This window comes from Oncorhynchus masou, chromosome 32 (genome assembly GCF_036934945.1).
Source record: "Oncorhynchus masou masou isolate Uvic2021 chromosome 32, UVic_Omas_1.1, whole genome shotgun sequence".
Lineage (NCBI taxonomy): Eukaryota > Metazoa > Chordata > Actinopteri > Salmoniformes > Salmonidae > Oncorhynchus > Oncorhynchus masou.
The window spans coordinates 19419808-19436511 of record NC_088243.1 but is presented as its reverse complement, the minus strand read 5'-3'; the positions used below and the strand labels follow the sequence as shown (position 1 = coordinate 19436511).

The 16704-nt window shown below is 41.7% G+C and overlaps 2 protein-coding genes across 3 annotated transcripts in view; one reads left to right on the top strand and one right to left on the bottom strand.

Moving 5' to 3' along the window:
- The window catches only part of LOC135525672 (tectonin beta-propeller repeat-containing protein 2-like), a 37045-nt gene extending 23363 nt beyond the window's left edge, over positions 1-13682 (top strand). For both annotated transcript variants that reach the window (XM_064953434.1, XM_064953435.1), the window contains 5 exons: positions 1542-1775; positions 8150-8298; positions 11209-11350; positions 11534-11683; positions 12004-13682. In XM_064953434.1, coding sequence (XP_064809506.1) covers positions 1542-1775; positions 8150-8298; positions 11209-11350; positions 11534-11683; positions 12004-12155 — 827 coding nt within the window. In that variant the 3' untranslated portion in view covers positions 12156-13682. The remainder of the gene's footprint in view (positions 1-1541; positions 1776-8149; positions 8299-11208; positions 11351-11533; positions 11684-12003) is intronic.
- On the bottom strand, positions 13492-15745 carry LOC135525674 (ankyrin repeat domain-containing protein 9-like). The gene has a single exon (XM_064953440.1). It carries the CDS (start codon positions 15179-15181, stop codon positions 14312-14314), a length of 870 nt encoding a protein of 289 aa, XP_064809512.1. The 5' UTR covers positions 15182-15745; the 3' UTR covers positions 13492-14311.
- Positions 15746-16704: the final 959 nt, after the last annotated feature.

Sequence of the window (16704 nt, the reverse complement as noted above, 5' to 3'; positions counted from 1 at the left end):
TAGAATGCCGGCTCTCACAGACCTGTTAGTTTTTCTTTAAGAAGCCCTCCTGTTCTCCACTCATTACCTGTATTAACTGCACCTATTTGAACTCGTTACCTGTATAAAAGACAGCTGTCCACACACTCAATCAAACAGACTCCAACCTCTCCACAATGGCCAAGACCAGGGAGCTGTGTAAGGACATCAGGGATAAAATTGTAGACCTGCACAAGGCTGGGATGGGCTACAGGACAATAGGCAAGCAGCTTGGTGAGAAGGCAACAACTGTTGGTGCAATTATTAGAAAATGGAAGAAGTTCAAGATGACGGTCAATCACCCTCGATCTGGGGCTCCATGCAAGATCTCACCTCGGGGGGCATCAATGATCATGAGGAAGGTGAGGGATCAGCCCAGAACTACATGGCAGGACCTGGTCAATGACCTGAAGAGAGCTGGGAGCACAGTCTCAAAGAAAACCATTAGTAACACACTACGGCGTCATGGATTAAAATCTTGTAGTGCATGCAAGGTCCCCCTGCTCAAGCCAGCGCATTTCCAGGCCCGTCAGAAGTTTGCCAATGACCATCTGGATGATCTAGACGAGGAATGGGAGAAGGTCTGATGAGACAAAAATAGAGCTTTTTGGTTTAAAATCCACTTGCCGTGTTTGGAGAAAGAAGAATGATGAGTACAACCCCAAGAACACCATCCCAACCGTGAAGCATGGAGGTGGAGACATCATTCTTTGGGGATGCTTTTCTGCAAAGGGGACAGGACGACTGCACCGTATTGAGGGGAGGATGGATGGGGCCATGTATTCTGAGATCTTGGCCAACAACCTCCTTCCCTCAGTAAGAAAATTGAAGATGGGTCGTGGCTGGGTCTTCCAGCATGACAATGACCCGAAACACACAGCCAGGGCAACTAAGGAGTGGCTCTGTAAGAAGCATCTCAAGGTCCTGGAGTGGCCTAGCCAGTCTCCAGACCTGAACCCAATAGAAAATCTTTGGAGGGAGCTGAAAGTCCGTATTGCCCAGCGACAGCCCCGAATCCTGAAGGATCTGGAGAAGGTCTGTATGGAGGAGTGGGCCAAAATCCCTGCTGCAGTGTGTGCAAACCTGGTCAAGAACTACAGGAAATGTATGATCTCTGTAATTGCAAACAAAGGTTTCAATACCAAATATTAAGTTCTGCTTTTCTGATGTATGAAATACTTGTGTCATGCAATAAAATGCAAATTAATTACTTAAAAATCATACAATGTGATTTTTCTGGATTTTTGTTTTAGATTCCGTCTCTCACAGTTGAAGTGTACCTATGATAAAAATTACAGACCTACCTAAGTAGGAAAACCTGCAAAATCGGCAGTGAATCAAATACTTGTTCTCCCCACTGTATATTACCAGAAATAAGGAAGACCACATTTACATTCCATACTGTCCCCTGTTGTGTAGTGACATCTGTCGCCGTTATCTGTGTCTCTCTGAGTAGTGACATCTGTCGCTGTTATCTGTGTCTGTGTTGTACATCACCAATATGTGACTGACTGTCTCTGCAGGGAGCTTCCTGTGGCTGGGCCAGAGCAGGAAAGATCTGTTCTGTGTTTGGGACCAGGATGGTCAGATGCACCCCACCACAGTCCAACTGCCCCAGGACACAGAGATGGTCCAGCTCTCTGCCTGCCGCGATGCCCTGTGGGGATTGGACCAACATGGCCGCGTCCACATCCGCACCCTCTCCACTAGCTGCCCCACCGGCATGCACTGGAACCTACTGGACCTCAGCCAGCTCGGTAAGGCCACCCTCTTCACATTTAGAAATAACACTGGACAGATGACAAGCTAGGGTAGCTAAGTGTAGACTAGATGGCTCTGCTAGATGCTCAATGCAGAAATCATTTTGTTTGGCGCATTGGTGATTGTGTTCCCTCACAGGGAGGTTGATTGCAGTAGTTCTGTGGTGTTTCCTCTGTTTTGTGGGAAAACAAAATGTTTGCCACATTTCATTATACTCTAGTAACTCATTAATTTGGTCTGCAGATATTAAAGGAACTTTTAGTTGTGTATATATTGGCAATGGGCATAATTTTTTTTATAGCCATTACATAACTGATCAGGCTAGGACATCTGTTCCTAGTCTCACATGCTTATCTAGCACATGTTGTATCTAGCACATGTTGTATGTCTAGTCTGTCAAATGTCAGCCTGTCTTTTGGTGTCAGTTGCATGTAGCTGCATACTTTCACACGGCCATCTTAGTGTCCCCACCAGCTCAGGTTGTGTCCCCCGGTCGGCTACGATTCTGACGCCTCCTAGCTGCCGACCGTCTGACTCTGACCTAATTCACGTCTCTATAGACCCTTTTCCAGTACACGACATACTGACGTCACACACAGATTCGCGCCACTCTTGGCGGCAGTAAGAAAGCCATTGCCATCTGCGCACATTCAACAAACAAACATTATATTAAGCAGGACATTCATACAAGGCTTAAAATCCAATTATAATCCAAATGTAGTGTGAAATGTACCCGTAAGCAATATGTAAAGAGAGGCTTTTTTGCTGGCCTTCTGTGAGATCTTCCCCTTGTTCTGCCACCAACTTGTGCACATCGCCCTCTTGCGACAATGTTTGTAAACACAGAACGGGGTCTATATGCGGTTGTCTTTTTAGTCCTAGTCACATCCTTTGGCAATGCAGGGAGAGAAATAAACTAGCACACCTGAAGCAGAGGATCTGGACTTTAAAGGTAAGAGCCAGGTAGGTAGAAAGACTGTCTTACAACAGTGTATGAAGACCCGTTTTGTCCTCCTCTTGATTGGCCGCGGACACAGGTTCTACAGGCGGGTGTCAGATATCACTCGCTTCCTCACTTTTACGTTGGAGGTGTTTATTTTCTTGGTATTGGCAGCTGGTACTTACATAAGACTTGTTTTGTATTAAGGTCCTCCTTGAGCAAGGTGTTAAAGTTCATGCTTGGTATGGAAATGATCAAGTCAAGGGTATAATCACTGAGACTGACCTGTCAATACTCCATGCTGAAGGAATGTCAGATAAGCTCACCAAAGAAAAATACCTAATCTGCTTTTAGGTTGAAGTGTTGTTTATATGGCCTTTAGTTTGTTTGCACCACATCTCAAGCAATAAGCTGACATGTCTGCAGAGAACACATGATCCTAAACAGATATTGGACCGATGTGTTACTCTCATTTGGCAGACGGCCTAATCTTTAACAACTCAGTCCCTACTAGGCTTGATAATATTGAGTATCAGTGATATTTGACATTGACGATATATGGTTGAGATATTGTGATGTGCAAGACGATACTATATTTGAACTTTACAAATCAAAAGGGTGCAGTTTTATTAGTTATGCTGTATCAATGTTTATAGACTAATGAATTATCTATTATTATGTATTTATTTAAGAGAAGGCAACTACAAGGTCACAAATTAGCACAAAATTTGCACAGTCTGGAATGATTTACTTTATTTTGCCCAACCCTCCATTCTTAGAGTTCAGTGTTAGCTTACTTTCCATGGATTTGAAATGATCTAATAGCACATAGGTTTCTACCCATGGCTAGATCCACCAGGGTCTTGGTAGAAGCTTCAGTATTTGTTGAAGAGGTTCAGGTTGTATATGCTCTGCTGCTGGAAAGTGACGGGTGCAAATAGACAGCCATGTGACGACAGCAGACAGCTGTAGCCAGGTCCTATTGGGCTCTGTACATCACGATGTAACATGAGTGGGAAAGGAGCTGAGAGTGCACTCACTTTTAGCCCTGTTCTGTTAGTGTCATTGACCACATGATCTAAGTCTCCATAATAGAACGCTGCACAGGGACATAGTGTTTTTGACACCTTTCACAGTTCATTAAAGTTCATGAAGGGTAGTTTAGAAAATGATGCCATAATGACATTTGCAAGTGTAGCTTCTTTTACGTAAGATGTTCATTGGGTGTAGAACATTTTTTATTATTTTTATTATAAAAGGTTGATTTCCATTTTATAGAGGTCGGAGTTGAAAGGATGATGTCCAAGGTTATGAATGTCTAGAAAACATTAGTCCTTGACCTGAGCTTTGAAGACCACTCTGAGCAGCCAAGCATAGAAGCTGCAACACCATATACACTATTCAGAAAGTTACAAAGACATGTTTAGGCCGTGCCCTGAGACAAGGCTGAAGACCATGTGTCTATAGTCTTGACTCAGGGAACGTTTAGAACTAACCTTTTCTTAGAATGTATTCTGCCCAGAAGTTCCAGGAGTATTTCTATAGGTTATCAATGAATTTACATATAGGTCTTCCTGGGTTATCTGTATTTGGAAAGGTGGAAATCCCGATCTTCTGACAGGCTGGTTAAGTATGAAATTAGCACGGGTTATGATGGTTAAAGAAGTCCCAGCAGATATGACAGCTACCTATCTACAGTTTAGAAGTTGCCCCCTGCCCCAGTCTCTCCCCACATAGACCTTTGTTACAGAATGTCAAATAGCTTAATCAAATAGTGATAATGTGATACATGGAAAGAGCAATGACTCACCTCTGGAAGGGTTGTCCATTAACCATTCCACAAAATAACTAAAGACAAGCAACGTTGATGCCTCTGTCTCCATAGCCTACTTCACAAATTAATTCACTTAATTTGAGTCCGCAACCTTATCTGAAGATGAAAATACAATGTTTTTAAGGGATAAGGGATGAAGCCATTTTATGTTCAGTTGAAATAATTTGGCTTATTTGCCTTGGTTAAAACCGCTTGGCCTTCACCCAGGACCCTTCCCTGAACTTAGTTACTTGCTGGCTGTTACCCGGTTACTCAACCCCGCACCTTAGAGGCTGTTGCCCTATGTACTGGTCACTTTAATAATGGAACACTGGTCACTTTAATATTGTTTACATACTGTATTCTAGTCAAGGCCATCCTATTAAACTATTGCTATACATATACTATTCTATCCTACCTATTCTACCGATATGCTACATATTCTAACAACCATACTGTCCATAATGTCTATACATCCCATCACATATACACAGTTGAAGTCGGAAGTTTACATACACCTTAACCAAATTACAAATACATTTAAACTCAGTTTTTCACAATTCCTGACATTTAATCCTAGTAAAAAATCCCTGTCTTAGGTCAGTTAGGATAACCACTTTATTTTAAGAATGTGAAATGTTAGAATAATATGAGAGAGAATGATTTATTTCAGCTTATTTCTTTCATCACATTCCCAGTGGGTCAGAAGTTCACATACACTCAATTAGTATTTGGTAGCATTGCCTTAAACAATTTAAACTTGGGTCAAACATTTCAGGTAGCCTTCCACAAGCTTCCCACAATAAGTTGTGTGAATTTTGGCCCATTCCCCCTGACAGAGCTGATGTAACTGAGTCAGGTTTGTGCGTCTCCTTGCTCGCACATGCTTTTTCAGTTCTGCCCTCAAATTTTCTATAAGATTGAGGACAGAGCTTTGTGATGGCCACTCCAATACCTTGACTTTGTTGTCCTTAAGCCATTTTGCCACAACTTTGGAAGTATGTTTGGGGTTATTGTCCATTTGGAAGACCCGTTTGCGTCCAAGCTTTAACTTCCAGACTAATGTTGCTTCAATATATCCACATAATTTTCGTTGCTCATGACGCCATCTATATTGTGAAGTGCACCAGTCCCTCCTGCAGCAAAGCACCCCCACAACATCATGCTTCCACCCCTGTGCTTCACGGTTGGGATGGGGTTCTTCGGCTTGCAAGCGTCCCGCTTTTTCCTCCAAACATTATGGTCATTATGGCCAAACAGTTCTATTTTTGTTTCATCAGACCAGAGGACATTTATCCAAAAGTACGATCTTTGTCCCCATGTGCAGTTGCAAACCGTAGTCTGGCTTTTTTATGGCAGTTTTGGAGCAGTGGCTTCTTCCTTTCTGAGCGGCCTTTCAGGTTTTGTCAATATAGGACTTGTTTTACTGTGCATATAGATACTTTTGTACCTGTTTCCTCCAGCATCTTCACACGGTCCTTTGCTGTTGTTCTGGGATTGATTTGCACATTTCGCACCAAAGTAGGTTCATCTCTAGGAGACAGAATGCATCTCCTTCCTGAGCGGTATGACGGCTGCGTGGTCCCTTAGTGTTTGTACTTGTGTACTATTGTTTGTACAGGTGAACGTGGTACCTTCAGGCTTTTGGAAATGGCTCCCAAGGATGAACCAGACTACAATGTGTTTTCTGAGGTCTTGGCTGATTTTAATTTAATTTTCCCATGATGTCAAGCAAAGAGGCACTGGGTTTGAAGGTAGGCCTTGAAATACATCCATAGGTACACCTCCAATTGACTCAAATAGTGTAAATTACCTTCTAAAGCCATGACATAATTTCATGGAGTTTCCAAGCTGTTTAAGGCACAGTCAACTTCTGACCCACTGGAATTGTGATACAGTGAATTATAAGTGTGTAAATAATCTGTCTGTAAACAATTCGTGGAAAAATGACTTGTGTCATGCACAAAGTAGATGTCCAAACCGACTTGCCAAAACTATAGTTTGTGAACAAGACATTTGTGGAGTGGTTGAAAAACAAGTTTTAATGACTCCAACCTAACTGTATGTAAACTGTATATACACACACACAGTACCAGTCAAAAGTTTGGACACCTACTCATTCAATGGTTTTTATTTTTACTATTTTCTACAGTTTAGAATAATAGTGAAGACAAATAGTGAAGGCAAAACTATGAAATAACCTGTAGCACTCACGTCTTTAGCCATGAAATGCTTTGAAAGGCTGGTCATGGCTCACATCAACACCATTATCCCAGAAACCCTAGACCCACTCCAATTTGTATACCGCACCAACAGATCTACAGCTGATGCAATCCCTATTGCACTCCACACTGCCCTTTCCCACCTGGACATAAAGAACACCTACGTGAGAATGCTATTCATTGACTACAGCTCAGCGTTCAACACCATAGTACCTTCAGCTTATTGATGAGCTAAGGACCCTGGGACTAAACACCTCCCTCTACAAATAGATCCTAGACTTCCTGGTGGTAAGGGTAGGTAACAACACATCCGCCACACTGATCCTCAACACGGGGGGCCCCCAGGGGTGCGTGCTAAGTCCCCTCCTGTACTCCCTGTTCACTCATGGCTGCACGGCCAGGCACGACTCCAACACCACCATTACGTTTGTCGATGACACAACAGTGGTAGGTCTGATCACTGATAATGATGAGACGGCCTATAGGTAGGATGTCAGAGACCTGACCGTGTGGTGCCAGGGCAACAACCTCTCCCTCAATGTGATCAAGACAAAGGAGATGCATGTGGACTCCAGGAAAAGGACGACCGAGCACGCCCCCATTCTCATCGACAAGGGCTGTAGTGGAGCAGATTGAGAGCTTCAAGTTCCTTGACGTCCACATCACTCCCATTTCAGATAACTCTTTCAAGTGTTTGCATCGTCAACATGCCTCCTGTTCTAAGCGATGTGTTTAGATTAAAAGGACTGCACAACAGATGTCATCAATATGATTGTATATCATAGAGGAGCATCAAGGTTAGTATGACAATTTAATAAACCAGTTAAATTAATCAACTTCCTTCCCCAGAGGTGTCTGTGAGGACATTCAGACATGTTGACCTCCTCTCTGTGTTGCCTGCCTATGTTCATATTCTCTTTGCAACATCACATGCCCTATTAAGTTTGGGAAAGGTAAATCATATCACGCTTCTCCACTGGCTGTTTTATGCAAATGTGAGCTATTGAAAATTATTGGTAAGAGAGAAACCCTGTTTGTGAGTTTATTTACAGAGGTAAAATAGACCAAGGAACGAGTTCCTGGAGTTATTCTGCTTGGCTGTGCTCTAAGAATGTTCCAGTGACAGGTCTTGACCTATACATTTGTCACATACATTTCAAGGCCTGCAATGGCAGCGCTTACTAAACAATAGTAATAGAGACTTGTACATACACTCTATATTACTCCCAGTTAAAATTAACCTATTATCAAAGCCGGTTACAACATTATGTAAAATATCTCTGCTATTATTAGATGTCTGAACCAATGTTTCTGCACAGTAGTGCCGCCTTCAGCTTCTTGGAAGTCTTTCTTCATGACATTGAAGAACTGACTTTGGTTTGCTTTGTCTTGCAGATCAGGTAAGGCTGGTCAGCGTATCGTGTGGCAGTCAGAACGTGTGGGCGTGTGATGGCAATGGCATGGTCTATTTCCGCGTCGGTACGCAACCCCTCAACCCCAGCATGATGCTTCCTGCCTGGATCTGTATCGAACCACCAGAGCAGGTAAAGCCAGTCTAACCACAGTGCATAGTTTATATGGGTCTTTCTATGAACTAGGGCACCAGTGAGCATTTATTTGATTGGACAACTGTTTGGAGCTTTTACAAAGTCATTAATAAATAAATCAAATGTATGTGAATGCATTAAGATATAAAGGAGGAACATGCATACATTCAATATAATTCATAAAATGAATTAAAACATGTTTAAACCCTTTCTCATGTTTAAACCCTTTCTCATGCTTAGTCTTCACAGATATGGCAAAAAACATGTGACATAAAACACTACCTTTCTTTCCTTACATTTATGATATTTTTTTGTTATATAGTAAGCTCTTAACAATCGAATTACACTTTGACCCTGATCCTGTGAAGTTCCTGGATATTGCTGTCTTTTTGTTTGTATGGAGATCTCGGAAGTGTACTATAACTTGGTATAATTTCGTATCTCTATGTTATGGTGTGAAAACAGTTTATGGGCACACATATCCAAACTGATGTATGTGATTGCAAAATCCAATGCTTCAAACAGAAAGAGTAACTTTAATATGATTAATAAAGCAAAAATCGATACTGTCATTAACAGGGTTCTTCAGTAATTACATAATAGTTATTTGATGCACGTTTGCTATCTAGCTGTTTAGTTACATGGGGACATTATCATGCAACATCAGCTGATTCAGGAAAGGATTTTCTGATTGACAGTCAAGTGGTAAAGAGCTTGTGTGATACTGCATGTGATTTAACAACTGCCAAGGTGCAGGAATTAATGTTTATTTCAAGGATTGACAGAACATTTTTGTGTCTTGTTATGGTGGTCAATATAATTAGCAATATAATAAGCCTTGGACAACATTAAATCAAGATACCTGAGTTAAGATTATGGTACATGTACATTTTGATCTCTTGTTTTCGATAGTTAAATGGAGCAATCGGGAATGTGAAAAAGGCTGTTTATTAGTTTTTGAATGGAAATCAAAATAAAATGTATATTTTTTGTTTATAAACCTCAAAAACAACTTGCTATTTTGATGTTCAAATCTGGTTGGAGTTTAATGTAGAATGCCTGGTCAAGTGCACAGCCAACACTTTATGTCCTTTCAAAGTAGGTCACCCTTCTACCTTCTGTGAATCAATTCATTCATACCGTGCCACAATGGCAAGATAAAGTAAGATTTCTCCGTTCCTGCATACGATTTAGTGTCTATTGACTTATTAATGAACTGATGTTACTGTAAATGGTTAGCGTACTGATATATCCTAGCTAACCATTGATTATCTTATTAAATGATGCTATGGGGCCAAAACAATAGTATCTGTTGCTAGACTAGAGATATGCCCTTTGCTATAGTTAGTCTTTGTTTGCACATCTAACTAGCTGGAATGAAGCAAGGGTGTAAATATATCCTATCACTGCTTAAAGCTGGTCTCCAGCTACCCAGACCTGTCTGATCAGCTTGGTAGGGTGCTGTGGGTGTGTCCAGCTACCCAGACCTGTCTGATCAGCCTGGTAGGGTGCTGTGCGTGTGTCCAGCTTACACCTGTGCAAATCTGTATGCATAACAATGGAATTAAACATCCAACCAATGCCTCAGGAGTGGTGCTGTAGATCCACCATACATGCAGAGGGGTGTGTGGGGTTCTGTCCAGAAACAACCCCTAGCCCCAGAGAATTGGACAGTTGTAAGCTATACCATCACAATTCCACCAAGCCTATCGAAGGGTAAGGTGGAGCTCTCACTATGTCACCACCCATCAATCCCTCTCAGATCTCCACAAGTGTCTAGACTCTGGGCAGTAGGGGCTATGGGTTGTTTCTGGACAGGCCATGGGTGTTATGGTAGCTCAGTCAGTCTGGCACTGTCAAGAAAATGTAATAACTGTCAAATACTTGAGAGAGTGTGAGAGGTGAGTGATGTAGCATTTTTTTTTATTTTGTTTTTATTTAACCTTTATTTAACTGGGCAAGTCAATTAAGAATAAATTGTTATTTACAATGACGACCTACTCGGGCCAAACCCGGATGATGCTGGGCCAATTGTGCACCGACCCATGGGATTCCCAATCACGGCCGGTTGTGATACAGCCTGGAATCGAACCAGGGTCTGTAGTGATGCCTCTAGCTCTGAGATGCAGTGCATTAGACCGCTGTGCCACTCATGTTAGAGAGTGATGGGTCAGGGATGTGTCCTCCGTTCCTCACCTTCCTCTCAAAGCACATTGGGGTAGAGGAAGGAAGGTTCTTTCTCTTAGGCTTCAATGCACTTTCAAGGAGAGACAAGAAGTGGAGGGGATAAGGATAGAGGAAGCAAGAATGCGATGTCTAGTTTTCACACTTCTTGAAGAGTTTACTAATTATAATGATTTAATTATTGGTTATTATTATTGTCAATTGTTGTTTACAGGACCCACTGTATTATATTATTACATCGACTATTAGAAAATAGAGATGCTGTTGATCTTTTTCATTCTAATGGAAGGTTAAGCATGGCTATAAATGATAGAGAAGTTCACTAAAGCAAAAACAGACCTGGCTACTAGGCATGACATGTGAAGCTGCAAGAAAATCATATTTAAATGTATATCAAACCATTTTGAAGTGTTGACCCTGATGTCACAAATTGGCCCCTTTTATTTATAGAAAGACCAATATGATTGCCTACATTGTACATCTGCCTGCATTTGATTAATACAGTGATGGTTGCTTATGTATTTTATGTTTAAGTCAATCCTCATATCTTCAGACTGTTAAAGAAAATTGTCTTAGCATTTTACTATAGATATTGATGATAAAGTAATTCTGGAGACATACCAGACAAAAATATTTGACCCTCACACTGAGTTTATAGTTCAGCCCATGATATCTCCTGTTGTGCTGTGTTGTTGACACCGTCATGGTTTTCTGCTCCATCAGCCACTAGGAGTGCATTTTATCAGTATCCACACCAGTCCCAACGACAGCATGCTGTGGGCCATGGACAACAGAGGGAATGTACATGTCCGCACTGGAATCACAGACGAGATGCCTATTGGCACAGACTGGGAACACATTCCAGGTGAATGACCTGAAGATTGACCAACTAGTCAGACATCCAATGATAATTAATAACACCTTTGTCCGACTCCAAAGACTATGTAATCTACATATTCATAAGTGGAAGATCAGACACCCATTCATAAAACCTGTGTCCAAAGACTAGATCATAATTTTCCCTTTCATTTATCAAAATTATTCCCAGGCTTGCAGGCCAGTCAGCTGGTGCTGAGTGTGAAGACTGTTTGGGTGCGCTGCCCCAACGGGGAGGTGGCGAGGCGCTATGGTATCACTGACAAGAACCCAGCAGGGGACTACTGGAAGAAGATACCAGGCCTGCTCAACTGGCTGACAGGTGAGTGATGAGGGAGGGAGAGAGAGGTGAGTGATGAGGGAGGGAGAGAGAGGTGAGTGATGAGGGAGGGAGAGAGAGGTGAGTGATGAGGGAGGGAGAGAGAGGTGAGTGATGAGGGAACGAGAGAGAGGTGAGTGATGAGAGAGAGAGAGACTTGCTCTTCCATTGTGCACATTTGAGATCTACTACATTGCAGTCACAATACTGATCTACAAGTCATCCCAAATAACTCCTTGTTAGGGGATCAACATTAGAAAATTGTGTTCCTCTGCTCCGCCTTGCTCAAACTGATCACCTCCAACATGCTGATTGTCCCACAGTGACACCCATGGACGAGCTGTGGGCTGTGAGTGTGTCTGGAGGTCTGAGGCACCGGCTCACCGAGACCCTGGTGCACAACACCATCAATTCCCATGTCAACACAGGCTCCCTGAGAGGAGAGGACCTGGAGGAGGAGTGGGAGGTCATCTAAAGAAGACTGAAATTGTGTTATATTCCCGATATAGTGCACTACATTTGACTAGGGACCATAGTGCATAGGGCTCTGGTCAAGTCGTAGACTATGAAGGGAATAGGGTACTATTTCTCACATTTCTCCCCAACTGAAACAACCACTCTTTATTAATATTCACTTTCACTACTGAAATGGGCTGCATTGCATTTATTGGTGGGCACTTTACCTACTGTATGTCTTTTTAATGTTATCATCCTATGTACATAATAGATTCTAAGGGAACTGCTAGGTGCTTATGAATCAGTACGGATTACACAATGGCTCTGTAGACAGACAGGATGGGATAATTGGTGTTACCAAGGGAACGGGGTGTCTCCCAGACCACCTCATGCTGTGTACAACCAGTGTTTACTTTTAACCTAACTCAACCAATCCCTACTGAATTTAATTTAAGGAATGAATTGTTATATTAGTTTAAAAAATGTAATTATTGGTAACATTTTAGGAAGGCAATATTTTTCTTCATTTTAGTTAATTTGCACTTTAATTGAAGTGGGAAGGTAACTGCACTCCCAGTACACAGCACTAGTCAAGACTTGCTACCCTGAGACCGTACACAGCATTAGTCTAGACTTTATACCCTAAGACAGTCTGTTGTTTTCTTAGAAAACATCCTCTCCCAAAGGAACTTACTGTAGCTCTTGTATTGTTTTTTTACATATCGATTTATTCCGATGAATACTGTACAACACACTTAGAGCCTTCCAATAGCGTATCTTCAATTAAATATTTAGATCTGTCATACCTCTAGTCCAGTTGAACCACTATCACAGGAGTTATATAGGGCCATGGTCTTTGAATTATGTTTCCATGTTGTTTTAAAGGAAACTACGATGGTAGTATGAAGGAGATCCATTTTTTTTTTTTTTACTGTTTATAATAACACAGATGTAACGTGACTGTAAGTACTTGAATGGAGAAATGTATCATGTTAGTCACAGTGCAAGGGTACCACATAAGTGTAGGTGCTTACTGTGCACATATCGATTGATGCTTCCTTTTTACTGTGGAATACTGTGCTCACAAAGGAAGGGATATTTGCAGGAGTTTGTTCTGGGAGATTTATAACACGTGTATTTTGTATAACTACCAGAATGGGAAACAAACCAAATCATTTATTCTGTTTTAATACAGCTACTGAATAATTAAGGGAATCATGCATTTAATGGTATCATATTGTTGCTTCTGAATACTGTACTCTAGTGCTATTTAATCCTTAGGAGTTTGCCAGTTCAATTCAGATTGACAAAGTCCGGGCCAGAAGTAGTGCACAATATAGATGAATAGGGTGCCATTTGAGATGTAAAATCAGATTTAATGACAGATGTTTTACACTAGACAGAAAAACCCAAAGATCGAGTTGAAGTATCCCCTCTGTGTGTGTCTATATGGGATACACAGCACTGCAAGTCCACTGAATCCTGTTGTATGAATCCATGCCTCCTCAGTATGAATGAACTTCCTTAATAAAGGTGTTTACAGAGACTCTGGCTGATGGTGCTGTATGACCACCATAGATATAGCAGTGTTTCTCAACTCCATAGAACTGCACATTTTTACTCTAGCCCATCACTAACACAGTGCTGATCTGGAACAAAATTGTGGGGGCCTAGGACAGGACTGGAGCTGAGAATGTTTTCCTTCTGACCATGAGCCATGCAATCATCAGCAGAGAAAACAACCATGAATGTGTGCAAAACGCACATTCAAACCATTGTGCCATGTTATGGGTGATGATACCATGCTGTGAAACGTTCATAGTTTTGGACCTAGTCTATTGTTTCTGTAGGTCTGTAACACAACACTTCTCAGTTGCCTGTGTAGTTACTATAGTAATAACGTTCTCTGCCCTGCTTCACTCCACAACCGCCAGATAATGGCCAAGTATATTCTGGTTGAAAGAAAACTGCGACAGGTTCTCTCGTGTACACAACTCATATTTACATTGCAACATTATTCAAGTCCAGACGTGTATTCTATAGTGCATTGTTTTTAAACATCAAAATGAAATAACCCTTTGAGTTGTTGTTCCTATTTACAAAGCTGCAAACTGCATTTTATTCACACTATTAAATCGTTCACACCATAGCCAAAAATAAACCTGTCGAGTAGTTTCATCTGGTATACTGGTGTAGCCTGAAGTCCAGTGGTTTCAGAAAGTCTGGCAGAGAATCCAACTGTTTAACAGGTTTAGACTGGGTCATCGTATGCATAGCCTGAACAAAGAGAGAGGGAGGAGATAGTTCTAAGAGCCACTGGAACGCCTGCTCTCCAATAAGACTCTGCCACAGCCCTGGATTCTTCTGCAACTGTCCCTTCATTTGAAAATTGAATTTTGGCATGAAGAGAATGAGGTAACCAAGGCAGACGTGCTTGCTACGCATGTCAGGCACGCCCTGACGTATCTGATTTAGGAGGCAGTCCAAGGGGGTGTTCCCATCTCGGTCTGTGACATAAGGACATGCACCGTGTCCTAGTAACATAATCAAACACTCAGGGCGCACCAGTTCGCACGCCAGATGCAATGCGTCTTTGCCTCCTTGCATGTGAAAACATCCACGGGTGTTCAAGTAGCTCTGGCGCTCACTATCAGAGAAGTCTTTTAGGGAGTCCATGATCATTTTCAGGATAGTAATACGATTATAGCGAACTGCTACTGTGAGATGCGGTGTTGCTGATGCTTGGCAGCAGCAGAAGCTTTCACTGGGCATCTCCAATGCACCAATAGAGTATCTGTTGAGGAGGAATTTGGCGTATTGTTGATGGTCGTGAACAAGTGCATACAGAAAAGCCTCGGGTGGAGTAAAAGAGCATGCTCGCCCTTCTTCTTCCCAATGAAACACTTCCATAGTCCGCATGTCCTCGAGCACCCATACTGGTAACAGGTCCCGCACTGCTTGGTAGAAGGCAAAGGAGGTTCTTTGGCACTGTTTCTCTGATTTATAATCGGCCCGGCTGTCAAACACACCTAGATCGTAAGGCATTTCTACTGTGTTCGGCAGATTCCTTTAATTTCTGAATATACCTTTTTTTGCAAGGTATAGCCTAGCACCTCTATGCCAGCTCTGTTAACATCAACACAGGATGTCAGATGTGATTTAGAAGAAAACAGTTATAAATATATAAAATAATCAATAGCTGAATTTAGGGAACTTGCATAACACACGGCAAAAAGTTTTTCAAATAAAAATGAAAGCCTATAGCAAACGTAACGGCTCTTCTGTCTCGCTGCTCTTGGAGTCTGTGTTCAGTATGTTTCGGCTGTTATTGACTTGCTTCAAACCTACTTCAGACTCCATCGGCAGTTTATATACCCTTGCTGGTGGCAATAGGCAATAGTGGAACTCCTTCACGACTGCCCTCGTTGGTCGCTCACTGCGTCAACAAATATCCCCATTGGCTGTTTGATGACGACTCCAAGGTGAGATTAAATGTGACGTCCTAAATTCCAAGTGCCGTTAACTTTAAAGTATGTGTTTAGTGCGACATGTGAGCGATTTGTTTGGGCAACGCGCTATCGCCCCCCTATCGAATGTCCCCAGTGTATACAGAACCGCCCGGTTGTGGTTCAGCAGTGCATTATGTAATTGAGCGTCTGGTGCAAGCGCCACCTCGGGTTTCATAATTTCAAGGAATTTACATCTTGTTTATATCTTGTTGTGTCGTCAGGATTAGGTTACACCTATCGACTGTAGACCTATTAAACAATATATACCACATCAATAACATGGACTACAGGTCTCGACAGGCAAAAATATAGGTATTTGAAAGTGTTTTTTAAACTTTGACATTCAAATTCACCTCAAATTGTGTAACAGCTTGTAGGTTCGTGCAAAAGTCAAATGTATGTGTTATATAACGTATTAGTTTTAGTAATTTCAGTTTAGGACAGACAATTATAGGCGTATTTTCGATAGTCCACCACGCCATCTGCCTGGTGAATACGTGTAATTACATGTCATAAATAACCTTGAATTGACAAAGTAGCATATACTCATCTTCACCCTCATCACCCATTTAAATTAATTTGAAAACATACAGCTTACAATATGTCCACACATATCATGGTATGATCAAATCTGACCTGTTGACAGTATTTATTTTGAGTCATGCAGAAGTGTAAATGCAATTTAAAATGGGTTAAGAAGTGGGAAATCAGTGTAAAATTGGTTCTGAATCGGCTAATTAAAATGTGTAGGAAAATAAAACATATGTTATTATAGTATCCTTTCTGTTACTGGCCCAATGCTGTAGCCAGTAGGCGACCTTTCGCCCATACTGGTGTGGAGTTGTATGGGCTTCTACTGTTCTCCATATTCTACTTGAGCATGGTTTTGAGTAATGGCAATCTTAATTTCCCAGTGACTATATCCCAGTGACGATGCAAACAGGCACAGTGATGTTCCGTAGTCATAAACCCCAACCCTACTAACATGTCATTATGGCATGGGTAATCTGTGTAGCCTATGTAATGAGAAATTGAAGATCACTAAAGATAATATTTAGA

What these genes read in the sequence shown, in the direction of transcription:
- LOC135525674 (XM_064953440.1), bottom strand. Translation starts at nt 15,181, where the DNA reads ATGCCTTACGATCTAGGTGTGTTTGACAGCCGGGCCGATTATAAATCA.